Below are 18,297 nucleotides of genomic sequence, written 5' to 3'. Positions count from 1 at the left end.
ATAGAGTTAGGATGGCTGCAGAAGGTTCACCAAGAGTAAGATTGGCATCTTTGTTGTAGTTATTTGGCGGGGCGGATACTCTGAAATGCTGGTTTTTTTGCTTCTGCTATGCTAAAAGCTAAAGGGTTGGGGACAATTGGAAACGGACAGTGTTAACATACTTTTGCAGTTCACGGTTGGCAGCTTTTACCTACTTTCCTTTTCTGCGAGGTTCAAAGCCCCTTTAACATTTCCGTGAAAATGCTTGTTTCCACAGCCTGTGTTCCTCCTTTTAACAAGCTGTTCTAATGAGGCTTCTGGAAAGCCATTACATAACACGCTTGCTACGTGTTGCAACGGGCACAACAAAGCTACCCATTGCAATGCTGAACTGTGCAGCTTTATATTTTTATTCCCAGGCCCAGCTAGATAAAGCCACATGTCTAATTGCTTTACAGTCCTAAGGTGAACTCTCTCAAACATCCTCTTTGTAACACTGGCTGTGCACTGTAAGGATAATAATCGTGATTAGCGCTACTTAAACAGAGCTGTCCCCTTTTAAAGTGTGCCCTTGAATATAAGTTCATTCTAAACACACGTGGCATGATCCTGACCTTTTTTTAAAGCACTTTGCCGGTTTCTCGCATTTTCATCGGTTCCAAAATTATATGAAGTATAACTCTCATCTTCTCTTACATTGGGCCTGAGTTATGTAGCAGGTTTATTTGGACTTAGCAACAGCCATGAGGGGATCACTTAAGAAGATAGGGTTCTCATGCCATCACCCTGATGAAAAATCTACTTGCAGAAGACAGCAGTGCCCAACACAGTTGCAAAGGCTCTGAGACCTGGAAGAGTGTCTTTCCCACTGGGGAAGCAGCTGAGACTTCTTAAGTCAGAGCTGGATCAGGCCCGTGGGCCAGATCCTTAATTACTCACCCCACAAGCCAACTTTTATGGTTGCCTGTCAGTCACTCAATCTCATAATTGTGCCAGGTGATTGATGCCTGTCAAAGTTCAGAGGAGGTCACTGCAACTGCCGATCAGGTGACTAGCATCTCCAGTCAGACAGTGATGTGGGGCATACTGCTCCCATCAAATGACCAGGCCTTCTCCATTGCTGGGGTTGATGTGCGTGGTACCACTTTCCCATTGGGCAGGCAACAGTTCCCAGTGTCCCCAGTGGGGAAAATGCAACTGGCCCACGCAGCATCTCTCCTATCAGGGGTGTTGGTAGGATGCCTTTCCTTCTGCCAGCCTGAAGGTAAGTTTCTTCACCTTCAGGCTGTGGAAGGTGCAGGTGGCAGCTTATAGGACTGGGCAGAAGGCAGCCCTGCACACAAGTCTGTGTTCATCTCAATCCTGCTCTCAAGCATCTGACCAGAGGCTTTTGGTCAGCATTTGTGAGCACCCTTGATCAAATGCTTGAGGCATCCCCTCGTTTGAACTACAGGTGAGGGTCCCACTGGAACTGCTGTTTCCCTTATACAGTGAGAGGGGGGAAGTATTTGATCCCTTGCTAAATTTGCCCGTTTGCCCTCTGACGAAGAAATGACCAGTCCATAATTTTAATGGTAGGTTTATTGTAGCTGTGAGAGACAGAATAACAACAGGAAAAACCCCAGAAACCCCGAAGGATCATATACTTTTTTCCCCTCACTGTATGTCTCTCTTCAGCCTTTAAAATACAAAAAAAAAGAGGCTATGGAGCCAGCAAATGCAAAGGCAATATGGCCAAATTAATCCACTAGGAACAATCTGCTGGGACGTTCTCTTGCACACGCCCCATTGAGATGAATGGGAGCAGAGCAGGTAGTTCCATTCATATCGTTAGGACTTAGCACAGGAGAACTTCCTGTAGGTTTGTACCCTTGGAGATCAAGCTTTGCAGATAAATTATATAGATAAACTACAGATAAATTATATTTGAGTAATCATTACCAAAAAATTCTCCTGTGTTTCCCACCTCCCTAAGTATATTCCATCAGTTAGTGAGAAAAGATAATTGAAAATTATCAAAGGGAAGATAAGATTTCTGTGAAGTTCTCATGGGTAGGGTGCAAGATTTTCATCATGCTTACTTCACTTTTAAGGTGGCAAGGGCTGCTTGTTAAGTATCCCTTTTCCATTCTATGAATTACTCACCGGTGGTCTGCACTCTGTAGCCTTCCCTGGTGCCATCGCTCCAATTGAAGCCCAGGGGGTAACTTCTCCGAAGGGGATTTTTCAAATCGGGAAGCAAGAGCAGCTGGGGAGGCTGCAGAGTGCTAGAGCAATGTTTACTGGAAAGAAACACACACACATCACCCTTGACCACCTCGCAACAGGTGAGAATGAGGCAGAAAAATGGAAGCCTCTTTCTCGGGGGGGGGGGGGGAAGAAAGCATTTGAAAACATAGAGGACAGCTTTCAGCACAGCATTAATAGCCATCTGTGGCCTTAGGGAGAATTAGTTACTTGAAGCCAGAGACAAAACTGCTATTGAATGTCGCAGCGAGTTGGGAACAACATTGTTCGCAGCCATCTATGTTTTTCTTACATCACTTTTCCCCCCAGCTCCTCGGCTGCTCTTACGTCCTAGAATACGCTTGCTTTGCAACTGCCCTTTACACCAAATGCTTGTGTTTGTTGTAGGCAAAATATACGCTGGCAGGAGAAAGTGCGTTTGACCACTGTTAATTCGTCATTAAGAAATTGCATAAAGGTTTTCAGAGGGAAAGTGAGGACTGAGGAGGCAAAGAAGAGCCATTATTGTTCTAACCATGCTTCAACGTCGTTTCTGGGCTGTTAGCCGCCTTTGTTTCACTGCCTCTTTGGACAAGCAGGCCACAGTTTGGAGGCTCACATAAGCGTAGGGAAAGAAGAGCACGGAGCAGAGCCTGTCATGCTTGCAAGAGCAGGGAGGGAAGAAGATGACAAGTTGAGACACCTGCATCTTCTCTCTCAGCCAGTTAGCCTGAGGTGGAGATGGTAGAGGCATTCCTGATATGACACGGCAGGTTGGGTCTCCCCTTGGTCAGCAGCAGGAAGGAAACTACCAGGGCACATCATGCCAGGGCAAAGTAGTCTTCCCAGTTTCTGCATTAGGGGGCAAAGAGTAACTCGGGACCACACTCAATGTCTGAGGGCATGATATGGTCCAGAAACTGATCCTGAGCTTTTCCCACAGACGACTGAGCCAGAGGCCAACTGCTGAAGAATTGGAGCAGAGGAACATTCTCAAACGTGAGTAACTGCAAGCTTGTGAGGGGTGTGGGGAGATGGCGTACTCGGGTCTCTGGGAAAAGGGCCACTTCAGCTCCACCCCTCTCTCTGCTAGAGACAAGCAGGTTTTCATTGCCCTTTTATTACTGTCCTCCTTCAAAGCAGGTTTCCTGTGAAGCTATATTCACAACATTTGTCTCGAACAGCTATCAGCATTTTCAATTTGGTACTTAGGGGAGGACATATTTGAGTCACAAGTAGTCAGCCAAGGAAGTCCAGGTTATGCTCTTGTTCTTTTGCAATACACTCCTGTGCATGTTTACTCAGAAGTAAGTTCCACTGATTTAAGCAGGATTTATTTCCAGGTAAATGTACATAGGGTTGCATCCCTACACTGCATTGGATACCACCCTGTATGTCTAAGCTTGATGTAGTTAGCAACTGGGTTATAATGAGTAGGTTGTGCTTTTGGAAACTAAGGATTTTTCAAGATTCACGTGATTTGAGTGGCCTCCTTACTATGCTCTGCACTCACCTCCTTTAGGTCAGATAAACAAGTACATTTAAGGATTGCACTTAGGGAAAAATCCACTCTTCCATTTTGCATATTAAGGATGTGCACAGTGTTAATTGGCTCTCCCTTTTGACAATTACAAAGCCTCCCCAAAGCAATTTTTCAATTTTTTTTTCTTTTTTGGGGAAAAATACAGTTTAAAACAACAACAATGTTCTAAACAAACACTTAATCTGGTGGCTTTGCCAGGCACATGTAAGGCATTCGAAAGGAAAGGTCTGTGTATGCAGAGATGTCTATCCAGGTAACTATTTTCCTGCTGTCGGTTAAAAAATAAATCAGCAAAATAGGCCCATTTACGTCTTTTCACTGGCTGCATCAGCTGTAACAGTTTGCAACCAGTGATGTTTGTAACTGCATATATTTGAAAGAATGTAATGATGGGTCCCATAGAGGATGCTGAGCATTGAGACTTGCAAAGCTGAAGTTCATGGGATCAGATACAACCAAGTTGCATGGATGGCTCATTGCCACAAACTCTCTTCTTATATGCGCAATGCTTCTGGAACTCATTCCAGAAGCTGTTCCATAAAAGCAAAAATGTTACATCAGACTGAACCCTGAGCTGCTTGCCTTATCACTGTGCTCTGCACTGAGGCTGGCAGTGGTATCGTTTCTCTCTTTCTCCCCACAGCTGATAGACCCTGAGGCACAGAGGTAATGGCTGAGAAAGCCCCTTGGCTCCCAGCCTAATAGTTGGCATGAACTGAGCCCAGTTAAAGGAATGAAATTCATGCCGGCACTTAGCCAGAGGAAAAGGGATTTGTATGTTTTGCAAGGTGTACAAAGGAAGGTGTTGGGAAAGAGGTAGCAGGAAGTTGACTGCTCTCAGGCATCCCTCAGAAGGGAAAGACCAAAATATCAATAACCCCATCCCAGTGCTTGCCAGATTTTTCATATTTCACGTGTACAACCAGTCTACAACACTGTAAATCTTTTCCAGCGCGGAATGAGCAAGAGGAGCAGGAAGAAAAACGGGAGATAAAGAGAAGATTAACACGCAAGGTGAGAAGTTACTGCTACTTCCTTCCATTCTTGGGGGCCCTTAAAGCTTTTAACTGAATGTTTTAATTCCTTGCCATATTTGCCTCTGTTTTTGTGGTTGTTGTTTTTTAAATGCTGAGCATAGTTTGTAAAAAGTGCACTAGCTTCTTTAGAAAGAACGCTTGAAACATTATCTGTAGTTACCTCTTTTGAAAGCTGCAGAGGGATATTCCTGGGTATTGCAATGCATTCATGTAGTTAGGGTACGTCTCAATGCAGTGTGGGTCACCAAGCTGAAAGCAGCTTGTCAGGGGCTCAACAAACTGCTTGGGAGCTCCAAAAATGTCAAGTGCTTAGCAGGTCACCCTGGTTTGCACCTCATGGTAAGTCAAATAGGTAAGGCTTATTGAAAGTGTGTGGATGTGCTGTCTCCCAGAGAGGAGCTTACACCACCTTTGCTTTTCCCCAATCCTTTTAGCTCAGCATGGTGTGACAGTTAAACCAAGGACTGGCTTTGCATACTGTCCAAACAGCTCATGGTTAGCAAGAAGGTAGCTTAAGCAGAAGTCTGAATTCAGATGACACACTTTGCCAAACCTTGGCCTAGCTGCCTTGCTGACCAGGAAGAAGCAAAGTTTCTCATTGCACCACTCATACACTGGGGGAATTACTGGGGCACCACTTTTCTGTAGTGAAAGCAGGCTGGTGTTCCTGTAGGTTGGAGGGATATGAGACAGACAGAAATAGGACAATGTAAAGTGCAACATTTTTTAAAAATTAACCAGATAAATATGGCCTTAAGGTGTCAGAAACATTTCTCTTCCCCCAGGCCTTTGGCGAATGAACAATCGATCACTTTTTAAACAGGGGTGTGTTGTTTTTGCTTGTTACTATGTTATTTATTTTTTGTGTTTTTATATAGTAAATGGCCCTGTGATCCTCACATGAACGTATAGTAGTAGTAGTAGTAGTAGTAGTAGTAGTATCAATATCAATAGGGTTTGCCGCTCAATCCTATGGATGTTTACTCAGATGCAAGTTCCACTGAGTTCAGTGGGACTTTACTCTCATATATAAGTGCACATAGGATTGCCACCCTAAGCTTAAAGTTGAACAATTTTAAGTGGAACTGTGAGCTGGTTGGTTTAGTCAGCGAGCCTATTGCTGACTGTAATCATCAGTTTCTTCAAGGTAGAAAATTGCAGGGTTTAGTCATACCTACTGCATGCATCCATTACACATTATCTTGTATGCATGGTTGTGTAAGCTCACATGCAGCCATGCTTCTCCATCCAATATATAGCAGTTCCTGTTTTTCAGTCTGTGTAAGAGATCACCCAAGACACATTTATCTATTTGTGCGTGAATCTTCATATGCTAAATTTATCTTCTCAAGATCAGACAGGCAGCAAAAAGCAAGTGGCATAGAGAGTACTACTCCAGAAGGAAAAGGTGATTGTTATTCCTTTAGAGTAAAACCACACAAAAAGGAAATACTAGGCTGTGCAGCAGGAAATGCTTTGTGAAGGTTTAGAGTGTCGTTTTTTTTCAAAAGCGCTCAGCATTAGCCTAATTCTGTTCTTGTTGAATGCGACATCTCCCCAACGCCACTCGTGATACATTAAACTGAAGAATAGATGTTTAAGAATGGAAGCCTGGTTATTTGTCACATTTGAACCAGATGGGAATAAATCATTAGAGAACAATGTAAGATTTTTGAGAGAATATTTATGTACTATTAGAAAACCTTCTAATGCATGAAAATTACACCAGCGTCAACACATATTTACCTGAACTCATGAAAACAGGCCTTTACAAATCACTCTTTCTTGTAAGCTGATAGATTTAGTTACAACTTTTAATTGCATTTATTTCCTTTATTACATTTATATATACCACGTATATCTTCCAAGGATCTCAAGGTGGTGTACATAGTTCTCATTCTCCCCACTTCATCCTCACAACAATTCTGAGAGGTAGGTTAGGCTAAGAGACGGTGACTGTCCCAAGATCAGCCAGTGAGCTTCATGGCTGTGTGTGGGATTCAAACCCTGGTCTCCCAGGTCATAGTCCAGCACTCTAACCATTGTGCCACATATGCATTGAGAGGAGAGGAAGGGAAGTTCCACTGCACAGCCACAAGTCTTTGCAGTAATGGAACTACTTTCTTTGAATGCTGCCCTAAGCATCTTAGAATCCGGTTTAGGACAGTGGGGGTGCTTAACTTTGGCTTGACTGTGCACATTAACCTGCAGCCTCTGAAATCCAGAGCACATTTTCAGGATGGGGAAGGGCCATAGTTCAGTGATAGAGCATCTTTTTTGCATGCAGAAGATCCCAGATTCAGCCCCCGGCATCACCAAGTAGGCTGGTGGAGAACCCTGTCTGAAATTGTGGAGAGCTGCTGCCCAGCAGTGTGGGCAGTAATGAGCTAGATGGGTCATTGGTTTGAGTCCATATAAGGCAGCTTATTGTCTTCCTATTTACATAACTTCATTACCCCAGCTGCATAAAGGCGCTCTCTTTCTCTCTGTGCCTCTGTTTCATTTATAAAGCAAAACAATGCTACCAAATGATTTGCAGGTCAGTCATTTTCTTTGTTGACCTCCTGTTGTCTCAGAGCAGCAGCAGTGTCTTAGAAATAATGGGATCTTGAGAGTGGTGTGACCAGCCAGAGGAGGAGGAGATTAGGTGAGAAAACAGAAGCTGCTGTTAATTTGGATAAATTGTGTTTCTCATTGAAAACAAAGAAATTTCAAGGGGCAGAATTCCCTGTGCCACTCCTGGCCCCCGTCTAAGACACACTCGGCCTTCACCACTGTGTCTTAAACCCAAATAGGCAGGAGGTTTTTGTGCTGCTACAAATTGGATTCTCTGCCTCTGGACACTGAGTCCTGCAAGAAACAGGTGTGCTGATTCAACAGAGGGAAGGGGTAATGCAACAGGACATTATCAACACCTGAGTTGTTGCCATAGTAATAGCTGAAACACCAAGGAAATTCACAGCATGTCAGACCACGTTTCATGCTTCTCGCAGACATTATGCACAGGATGTTATTTTATATTCCTGGACTGTGGCTTCACATGGTAGCCCCACCCATGTTTTGGAAACCAAGGGAATTCAGCTTTGTGAGATATTGGACTGGAAATTGGCTTAGTATCAACATTTGAAATGAACAGCAGCTTTTATTTATTTAAGCTACAACACAGGTGTGGATATTTGAGGGTATCTGTAGCCAGCTGATGACACAGACAGTGAGAGCTTGCATTGCACCTAGTGGGCCTGGAAGGCAAACTGATTTGTCTTCAGCAAAGGCAGAGCATTGTTGCCTGCTCCCTGGATCAACAGATCAAGGTGAATGTAGTCGAGAGGCACCCCAAGGCACAGTGAGTGGGCTGCATATATTATGTGCAGTGTGTAGGAGCCTGGTACATGCTATCTTATACTCTGGCACTATTGCCCAGAAGATTGACCACCAATGAGCCATGCTACTTATAGTAGCATAGATAGCTTTGGTGAGATTTAGACAACTACTTTTTGGGGGAGATTGGGATCCCATTGCAGTCAAGTTGTTGCCGAACTACAGATTCCATCATCCCTGACCATTGGCTATGCTGGCTGGAGCAGAGGGGAGTTCTGATCCAACAACACCTGGAAAGGTCCCCAACACTGATTTATCACATCATAACTGTTGTGCTATCTCGTTTGGTGAATCTGGCCATTTGGCCAACCAATTGCCCTTGGGGTCCAGCTAAATGGAAAGCCAAGTACTATCACCACCTTCCTTCTCTGGACTTCTGTGGTGTTGTGGGAGCATAATACTCAGTTCTAGCCATACAGTTAGAACTGCCAAGTGAGGCCAATGAAACAGGGAGGGATTGTCTGAATATACCCAGTCTGCTTGCTTCACTGGAACAGTCAGAGCAGAACACTGGGAGCATCTCTTGAACACACTTTGTTAAAATGAGTGAGAGTTGTGCCAAGGAATGTTCTCCCACACAGCTCCCTATTTGTGCCATAAAGCTTAGGCACCAGAAATCCCTAGTGGGTTGTGCTTATTTACTGGTGCGACATCAAAGTCAAGTTCAAGGGTGCTTTTTCATGATTGTCACAAGCGTCAACCAAGTCTGTTCCTTACATGGACGCGCTGTGAAAGAGAGAAAATGTCCGCTGTGTAAAAGTATCCAAGACCTTACTTGAAAGAGAATGCGTTTCATTGGTGTTTTTGCATGTGCTATAATATGGAAAAAAATGGACAAATGCCGCTAGCTTTGGCAAGAGTGCAAGTGGCCTTTGCTATTTGTGTCCTGCGCTGTTAATACCTGCATACAAGCTGCTGCTGCGATTCAGTTCTTGCCCATATTCCTTCTAACCGCTGCTCTAGATATCTTGGTCTTGGGCAGAATTCTGTGCCACACCCTACATTTGGAGTGGAATCAATGCTTCAAATATGCAGAGGGCCACAGGGCAGTGAAAATATTATGGTTTTAAGCCCCTAGTAGTAACTTGTACATGCTCCAAGCCTTCAGCCCCTGCTTAGGTGAAGGAACCATAGCTGTTCCTTTCAAGCTTGCTTTTTATCTTGTTTATTTATTTATAGTTTATTTTATTTATTAAATTTCTATACCAGCCTTCGAGGATCACAGGATGGTTTATAATATATATATAAAAAATAAATGCACAATATAAAAAAATCCCAAAAATGTACAACATAGTAACAAGCAAAAGCAATTACTCCCCACCCCAATTTAAAAGGCCATATAGATTGTTTAATTAGCCAAAGGCGCCTGGTTGTAGAGGAAAGTTTTTGCCTGATGCAAGGTACCAGGTGAGCCTCCCTGGGAGTACACAGGGAATTTTAGGGTCAGGTTCAGCTTGAGCTGTGCCACAATATATATATATAGGACATCTTCACTCCCAATCGCGTTCTAAAGCATTAACCCAAAATATCAGAAGCTTCCTATATGAAAGCCTCAGTCAGGCAAAGGACAGGATGAGGAAGCTAACTGGATAGAACCCGAGCTCATTTCCTTACAAAGCAGATTAAGCATTTCCTTCTTTCTGTTCAAAGGCTTCATTCCGTTAGCGTTTTCCCAACCATCACAAGACAAGTTAATTGCTTTAAAATCACAGTTGTAATTATTCATGACAAGGGACTCTTGCTTTCTTAAGACTTGTTCACCTAGCTCAGTTTCCTCTGGAGCAGGGACTAAGCAATGCCCACAGGTCATATCCCTCCCACTAAAGATCGCTCCCTGGAGCAATCAGTCCATGAATGAGTCACGTGCCCAGGCTGGGGGAAAACCCTTAATAGGTCAGATATAATCCCGCAGGTCCTAAAGTTGCCCATCTCAGCTCCAGAGAGTCTGATCATTGTGAAAGTTCCTGCTGTCCTATACTCAAGCATCACTTTTCTCTTCTTCCCTGAAAACACAGAATGTGCTGATGACAGTAGAAAGTGAATTCACTATTCAGTCTAAATCATTGTTTTAAGTCTATATTTAGCTTACAAGCTCTTCTTTTTTGATCCCTTGTCATCACAAAAATATAAATAAGAACATTATGTTTTTCAAAGGCACACTACATTTGAATAGCATCCAGAATCTGTGACAAACAGCCCAAAGCTTTGAACTCGGTGATAACGCTGGCACTTCATCCTTAATTTATGCTGTGGTGGGGAAACATCACATGAGCAGAGAGGGTGGAACTCCACATTTACTTTTGAGTGCACAAGCTTTTAATCCAATCTTTGATATTCCCAGGGTCAGGTTTCAGGGGACTTGTTGCTTATTTGGTTTAGGACTGCATGCAAAATAAATAAATCATTGTGGAGTTATGATGATGGCGGCGGCGGCAGCAGCAGCAAAGATAAAAATGTCCTCTTTGTAGTTCAGTGATGTCTGCAACTCAAATTTAGCTGTCACTGTGTAATGGGGAAGCACAAGATCACATGCACTTAGAATGAGGCTACTGTTTTGTAGATGCAAAAAAATAAATCTGCCAGCCTTGCACAGGGATGTTGCCGGCAATCTTTTCTTGGTTTATGGCAGAGTTGGGAACCTCAGGAACAGGAGGCCAAGTGTGTCCCTCCAAGTCTGTCTTCTTGGCCCTTGAGACTCTCATTATACCATACTCCCTTGTATTTTTGCCTGGCTGGAATATATCCTTGAACTCCAGGAATCTGGCTGGAGAATAAAGCCAGAGGCGTGTGCAAACCAGCCCTACTTCACAATGCTAACATTTACATGTATTGCTCCGCCCACCTTTGACTTTGGCTCCACCCACCACATGTGTCCCTCAGAAGATTTCCCAGATGGGAATGCAGTCCTCTGAAAAAGGTTCCGTGCCCCTGGTCTCTGGTTTGATGCTTTCAACTGTTAGGATTCAAGCTCAAAGGAATGGGTAGGCAAACAGAGATTCCAGGCAGGCCTAGATGCATTGTTCAAAAAACAGCAACAAAGGTATTTTTGGTGACCTATGCACTGAAGGATGAGAAATACAAACTATAGTCCCTGGTTGCATTTATAACCTCTATTAGAGTTGAATTATTACTCTGCTCTAGGCAGCACATGTCTGAAAGAGGCACGGCTTCATAAGCGCTTCGTAATGCTTAGACAGGAAAAATGTTTTCCATCCAAGAGGCCTGTTGCATGCATAATTTTGTGTGCAGCTGACAGTGAAATGAATTTTCTGCATGTGCATTCTGACACAGCATTAGCTAAAAAGACTTGGGCTCTATCCAACTCAGCACGACTGGAGTTCCACTCACACAACTCTAGCTTTCCTTTCCTCTCTTTCCCCCTTCAGCTCCCTGCATGGCCTCAGAATCTCCTGCAGGGGGTCCAATGCTCTAGAGCAGATTTTGAAGAGAGGGGGAGAAGAGGGTGCTGCGGGGGGAGGGGAGGGGAGGGAGGGGAAGTGACTGTAATGCTGTTCACCTTAATACAACCCTATATCTCTGAAAAATACTGCAGGGGTTACAAAAAAATAGGGGTTTGTGTAACCCCTGTAGCAACCACTTTTACTGAATCACCGGGACCAATTTTGTTGATGTCCTTAAGCTTCCAGCCACTTTTCCAGTTAATAGCGTTTTAGTAGAAGTGGCGTGATATTCTTCATAGTCCCCACATCCCAGTCCAAAAACACATTTAAGATTAGGTTATCAACTGCTGCACCAGTATCAGATCATAAAGCATGAGGCCATTGTTGGATTGACATTACAAGGTCCTACTGGGTAGAGTGGCCATGCTCCCATGAGTAGCATGGACTTGGTAAACCTTTCCCCAAGTCCCCAAAGTGAATTCAGCTATTTCATTTCAGGTTTCCCGCCTCTTCTATAGGCTGGGGAAAGGATTCTATTTTAGACAGCCCTAAAGCTTGCCATTGAATCTCCACTGGCATGGCCATGAAAGGAAAGCCCTTAATTCACCCCTGTTATTGAATGTAAATTAAATTAAACATAAAGTCAAGTCTAGATAGTTGTAAGAGATAAGGCCTAGCATCAACAGGACCTAAGATCAAATTTAGGGTTGCAGCATTCTTCCAGAATTGTGATTAGAGTAGCTCCTGACAAATGGAACAAAAATGCTGCTCTTATCTATGGTTGCAAAGATGAAACTGATTGGACATAATTTAAGAGAGGCATTTGTATAACATACTGATCTCAATAGGTTGCCCCAACCCTTGGAAAATCCCTGTAATTCTGCTTACTTTATTAAAAGTTCAGTGCATTCAAGGGGAATATAAGTCCTTTTCAGCCATACTCTGCTCTTGGGTAAATGCCTATCACCAACTATTAAATACAGTGGTGCCTCGCAAGACGAAATTAATTCGTTCCGCAAGTTTTTTCTTCTTGCGAGTTTTTCGTCTTGCGAAGCACGGTTTCCCATAGGAATGCACTGAAAATCAATTAATGCGTTCCTAGGGAGACTGCCTTCAGACCACATGAGCAGTCTGTCCCCGGACCTCTTCTGAAGGCTGGCGGTGGGAAGAAAAGAGTTCCTGCAGGGCTGCCTAGGCTGCGGGGCAGACATTCGCAGCTTGGGGAGCCCTGCAGGACTTCCCCGCAGGGCTCTCCAAGCTGCGGATAGCAGCCTGCTGCCCCGCACGAGGGGCGCTCTTAAGCAGAGCGCCCCTCGCGCGGGGCAGACATCTGCAGCTTGGGGAGCCCTGCAGGACTTCCCCGCAGGGGTCTCCAAGCTGCGGATAGCAGCCTGCTGCCCTGCGCGAGGGGCGCTCTTAAGCAGAGCGCCCCTCGCGCAGGGCAGACATTCGCAGCTTGGGGAGCCCTGCAGGACTTCCCCACAGGGCTCTCCAAACTGCAGATAGGGGCAGCAGGCTGCTATCCGCAGCTTGGAGAGCCCTGCGGGGAACTCTTCTAAAGGCTGGCGGGGGAGAAGGGCTTTTCTTCCCACCACCAGCCTTCAGAACAGCCTTCCTCCCACCGCAAGTCTTCAATACAGGTCCGGGAACAGAGGAGAAGCGCTGCGCGCCTTCTCCTCTGTTCCCGGACCTGTCCTGAAGGCTTGCGGTGGGAGGAGGGCTTTCCTCCCCACCGCCAACATTCAGAATGCTGTTCTGAATGTTGGCGGTGGGGAGGAAAAACCCTCCTCCCACCGCAAGCCCCGGGAACAGAGGAGAAGCGCTGCGCGCCTTCTCCTCTGTTCCCGGACCTCCCACCGCAAGCCTTCAGGACAGGTCCGGGAACAGAGGAGAAGGCGCGCTGCGCTTCCCGGCTGTCCCCGGAGATTTCCCTATGGGCTTTCGTCTTGCGAAGCAAGCCCATAGGGAAATTCGTCTTGCGAAGCCGCTAAAAATCGGAAAACCCTTTCGTCTTGCGGGTTTTTTGTTTAGCGAGGCATTCGTCTTGCGGGGCACCACTGTATACGGACTTAACAGTATGACAGAACTATGACAGATTTGTGAAGACCTCTCCGAGCACTGTTGTCCTACTTTTTTTACATCACTGCATTAGAAATAATTGTTTTGGTACAATGAAGATTGTTGCATGCCAAACGCTCTTTCAGTTGGTAGGCCACCAACAGCATATCTGACTACTGCCCCATATACTCCTCCTCAATAATTCTGAGTAAATGTGCATGTAATTGGGCTGGAAGTAACAACTGGGGAAGCTTAATCAACATACTTCAGCCTTACTTTCTATGGAAAAAAGTACCATGAAATCAAATAAATGCGGAGTCATAAACAGCAAGCAAGGAAAGCAGTGTTAATTGCCTCCATGTGTCTCTACAGTCTGACATATCAGGTAAGTTTTCTCTAGTTTTTGAAAAGTGGACATTGCACATCCATGATGCCACCACCAAGAAGGCACTTTAATAAGGTGCCCTGTCTTGGACTCCCTCAACATCTGATGGAGTTATGAAGAATCAGTGGTGGGTGTGAAATTAACAAATCATGCATTCAGTCCAGTATTCAGAAATAATAGGCAGCCTTTTAGTACAAGAGATGTCTCTTGGTGGCCTCACATCTAATGTTAAGATGGCAGAAACAGCGGTTAAAAACCAGCCACTGGACACAGATGAGGAACTGGAAAATAAAGCAGCATTTCTCTTAACTTCCCCTCTCCCCCTTCCCTTTGGTCAGCACAAGAAATCAGTGTATCGCTTTGGGGAAGAATGACATTTTGGAACACTTCTCTTTTTCCCTACAGCTAAGTCAAAGGCCTACAGTAGAAGAGCTGCGCGAAAGGAAAATTCTCATCCGCTTTAGTGATTATGTGGAAGTGGCAGATGCTCAGGACTATGACAGGCGGGCAGACAAGCCATGGACACGGCTCACAGCTGCTGACAAGGTACGTAGCTTAGGGGAAGCCTTGGGCTTGAGCCTTGGTCTAATGCAGGGGTAGCTAACGTAGGACTGTAATTTTCATCAGCCCCAACCAGCATGGTCCATAGTCACTGATGATGGGAGCTCATCAGCACCCTCCACAATGTCCTTGCATAAGTCTATTTGCATAAGCCCATTTGTTAATTAATCTATGGTTACTTCAATGCACAGAAATTCATATTGAAATATGCATTTTTGAACATCTTTTCTCCCAAAGAACGAATGCTTAAGTTTTTATCTTGATGTACACATTTTTATAAGCTGTTGAGCCAAAAATTGCATCAGAAAATTTGGGGAAGTGCAAAAACCAAAGGATGACTGTGGTTGGATCTGCACAATAGTCTAGGAGGTGCAGTTCAAGTCAGCTCATACAAGGAATTTGCAAAAGAATTGCTTCTTAAAGCATGCCTGTTTGATGGAGCTACAACTGGATTTTTTGTGCTTTCCCTGCCAAGTCTCTTTAATTTTCCCATCACAAACATTAGCTTACACTTGCTTAAATTTGCATTAATTCCAGTAAAATCTGTAGGACATTTACACCATCACCAAACCTGGCATGAGGGAAATCAAGCCTGTAATTATTTGAGAAATACTTTGTTGACAACACTTGCATGCATTTTTTTTGCTGAGCAATTCCACCAGAGGAATAGATTTTGCAAGCTGTTTCTGTACAGGATACCACAGAACTGAGATAAGAAATTATTCTCTGTTTACTTACCGTGGCACTCAGGCTTGCCACATATTCAACCATGGAGTGACAATAAGGTCTGTGTTTCTTAAGGTGATAGCTATGTTTTGTCAATCTTTATTCTCAATCCCAGTGGTCTCTTTAATGTCTGGTTTAACATACCAAGTATCTTGAGTTACAAAAAGAGGCCTTCTTGCAACACACCACCTATCTTACACCTATCTCCCAAAACTGTTTGACTGGAGACAGTAGAATAAAAGGTATTTTTCCATGGAAAATGGTACCCCTTTCAAACCACACCCAGCCCTCTTAAAAACCACAGTCTTTCACCAGTCTTGGTTAGATCTGAGTTAGATCTGCCCTCTCAGGATACAGTCTAGCCTATCAAGCCCCCACTGATTCTGTGTGGATTTCTGCCATCACAGAACCTACGGCGAAAAATAAGCAGCACAGGAGATAACACAGATACATTATAAATCACTCAACATTTGTGTGCTAGAAGAAGAGGTCATGTGCACTCTTCCGGAGAGTTCATCTTTGCAGCCTGATTGTCCTCCTGCAGTTAGTGGCATGTCTATTCCTGTTTGTGAGGATGCTTTATCACAGCTTGGAGGAAAGTCAAACTGACAGCTTTCACTAAAAGGAGACAGTTAATGCTCCATGGTATTTGCCCGTGCTCCTGACGGACAAGATTTGACTTCCGTCTTGAAAGATGTGATATACCCCTTTTGAAAATTCTTTTGACACTATTAGATTGATGTATAAGAATCTCTAGTAGAAATTGAAATGTGGTCTGAGGTTGTTGGGTCTTCAGCAGCAAAAGACCCAGGTCGTAAGATTTAAGTAGTGATGACCTTCGGGCAGAGTGATCTCCATTAAATCTGTCTTTTTCCTGGTTGGTGTGATGATTTATGTTTGGCAGATCTGTGTTCCCAAAGTCCAGTGTGTAAGAACTAGGAATGAGTACCAAACTCACCAGCAAAGGACAAGGGAACTCAAGAAGTATGTCTCTGCCTCATGGCTTCTTCTGTGGCTAGCAGGCAAAAGCTCATGCAACCTGGACTCTTCCCCCCCCCCTTTTTTGAAATAAAATACAGCCATCATATGTGTCAAATGCACACTCAGTATTTACAAGTGCATGAGTTTTTGCCTTCTACAGCACAAGCCATTTTGAAGATCAAAAACTGCACGAGGTTCCTGTTTTCATATTTGGTGAGAGTGTACCATGGTCCATGCCTTTTGGGGGAAAGTCTTTTATCTATCTCTCCTAATTCGGCAATTGCTTTACTCTCACTAGATTTAACCCTAAATTCTACCCTTATATCTAAAGAATTAATTTCCTTCCTGTTCACAGCAGCTAGAATACTTATCCTTTTCTTAAAATAGTCAGCAATTCTGTGCATGCATACTTGGGAGAAACGTCCCATTAGACCGTGGCCCTTGCTTCTAGTCAATATGTATTGGATCCAGGTGTACAACACACTGACAGGTGAGCATCCCAAGTGTCACCCAGGCTGCTATAACGTATTACATTCCGAGCGGTGGCTCTAGCAAGCTACTGATCTGGTAAGAGACGGACCACTTTCCATTTAGTGCCCATCTATTCATAATTTAGAAAAGTGGAATGTACCTTCAGACTGCTTTTCAGCTGCATATTTACGTGCTTCTATTTGTCCCCTGCAGGCGGCAATTCGCAAAGAGCTCAATGAGTTTAAAAGCACTGAAATGGAAGTTCACGAATTAAGCAGGCATTTAACAAGGTGAGATGCTTTTTTTAAAATAATAATAATTAAAAATGACTGAAAAAGCAGATTTCCAGTACAAACTCCATCAGCATAAGGCCCATATGTAGCCCTGACCAATATTTGGTTTAAAAAAAATCTCCAGGAGCCCTTCATTGTCAGTATGTATTTAATTTTTTTGTATACTATTGATCTGTAGTATTACTAGATGTAAGGCTTGCCTTGGGCTGCATACAATGAAATTTGCAACTACATTCGCAGCTTCATTTCCATAGAAGCAAAAACATGGCAGGAATGGTGTATACATATATTTACTATTATTATGCAAAGGGGGGTGGTTTAGCCCTGGAATTTTTTCCAGATGGGTAATAAAGGTCTACATTTCTGTTTCTGAAAATGCTGATGTACCACTCAACTTTGTATCACAGAATTTAAGAACTTACGAAGAGTCCTGCTGGGTTAGACCAAAGGATTGAATGTTGCATGGAGTGTGTTTGTACTGGGAAACCTCTTATCTATTTGAACACAGAATCCTACCCTCCTAACCCTGTGACAGGAAACCACCAGGGCTCGTTTTGCATGTCTATTTGTACCTATCCCCCCCCCCATCTTGATTTTTATGCTGTTGAGTCATCCCACTTACACAAACCCCCAATAAGCCCCTATTATAAAATCATTAGGAAGGTAATGAGATCTTTGTGCCATTATGGAAATGAGTAATGGGCAGACTTAATATGTGTATGTGTTGCTTTTCTCTTGTGGCAGATGAAGGAGCTCTTATGAGAGTGAAATACTGTGTAAAATAAAAGACCCCGGTAACCTCTTATGACATATTGCAGTGTAGTTCACACAATAGTTGCATGGTAGTTTTATGTATGAATGACTCTCTGGTGGAGGAATATAATTGAGGATTCTTAGAATGTGCAAGTCAGCTAGGACAGTCACAGTGGCTTTGGGTAGAATTACCAGGAAGACAATCTGGCAGTCCTTCTGCTACCCAGTTCTTCCCCAACCTGGTGCCCCCCAGATGCTTTGCACTACACCTTCCGTCTGCCCCAGCCAGCATGCTGATGGTAGTTTTACTTCAAAATGTCCGGTGGGCACTAGGTTGGAGAAGGCTGCTATGTGCCACCCCACCTATCAGGATGAATTGTTGAGAGGTCTTCATTCCCACAGCAACTCCCAACTCACTTCTCCATGGTTCACAGGACTGTTGAGGGATTAGGTTTTTATTGGATATTTCAGACCCAAAGCTCTGTCATGATTCTGAATGTTTGGA

At 44.0% G+C, this 18,297-nt stretch overlaps 1 protein-coding gene across 9 annotated transcripts in view; it reads left to right on the top strand.

The window, feature by feature from the left end:
* Positions 1-18,297, top strand: part of PHACTR1 (phosphatase and actin regulator 1) — a 250,771-nt gene that overhangs the window by 232,239 nt on the left and 235 nt on the right. For all 9 annotated transcript variants that reach the window (XM_081873056.1, XM_081873060.1, XM_081873057.1 and 6 more), the window contains 4 exons: positions 3,149-3,204; positions 4,701-4,762; positions 14,413-14,553; positions 16,960-17,036. In XM_081873056.1, coding sequence (XP_081729182.1) covers positions 3,149-3,204; positions 4,701-4,762; positions 14,413-14,553; positions 16,960-17,036 — 336 coding nt within the window. The remainder of the gene's footprint in view (positions 1-3,148; positions 3,205-4,700; positions 4,763-14,412; positions 14,554-16,959; positions 17,037-18,297) is intronic.

Source organism: Podarcis erhardii (assembly GCF_964252035.2).
Source record: "Podarcis erhardii genome assembly, chromosome: 8".
NCBI lineage: Eukaryota > Metazoa > Chordata > Lepidosauria > Squamata > Lacertidae > Podarcis > Podarcis erhardii.
Note: the sequence above shows the minus strand (reverse complement) of the source record. Positions and strands in the feature narration are given on the sequence as shown.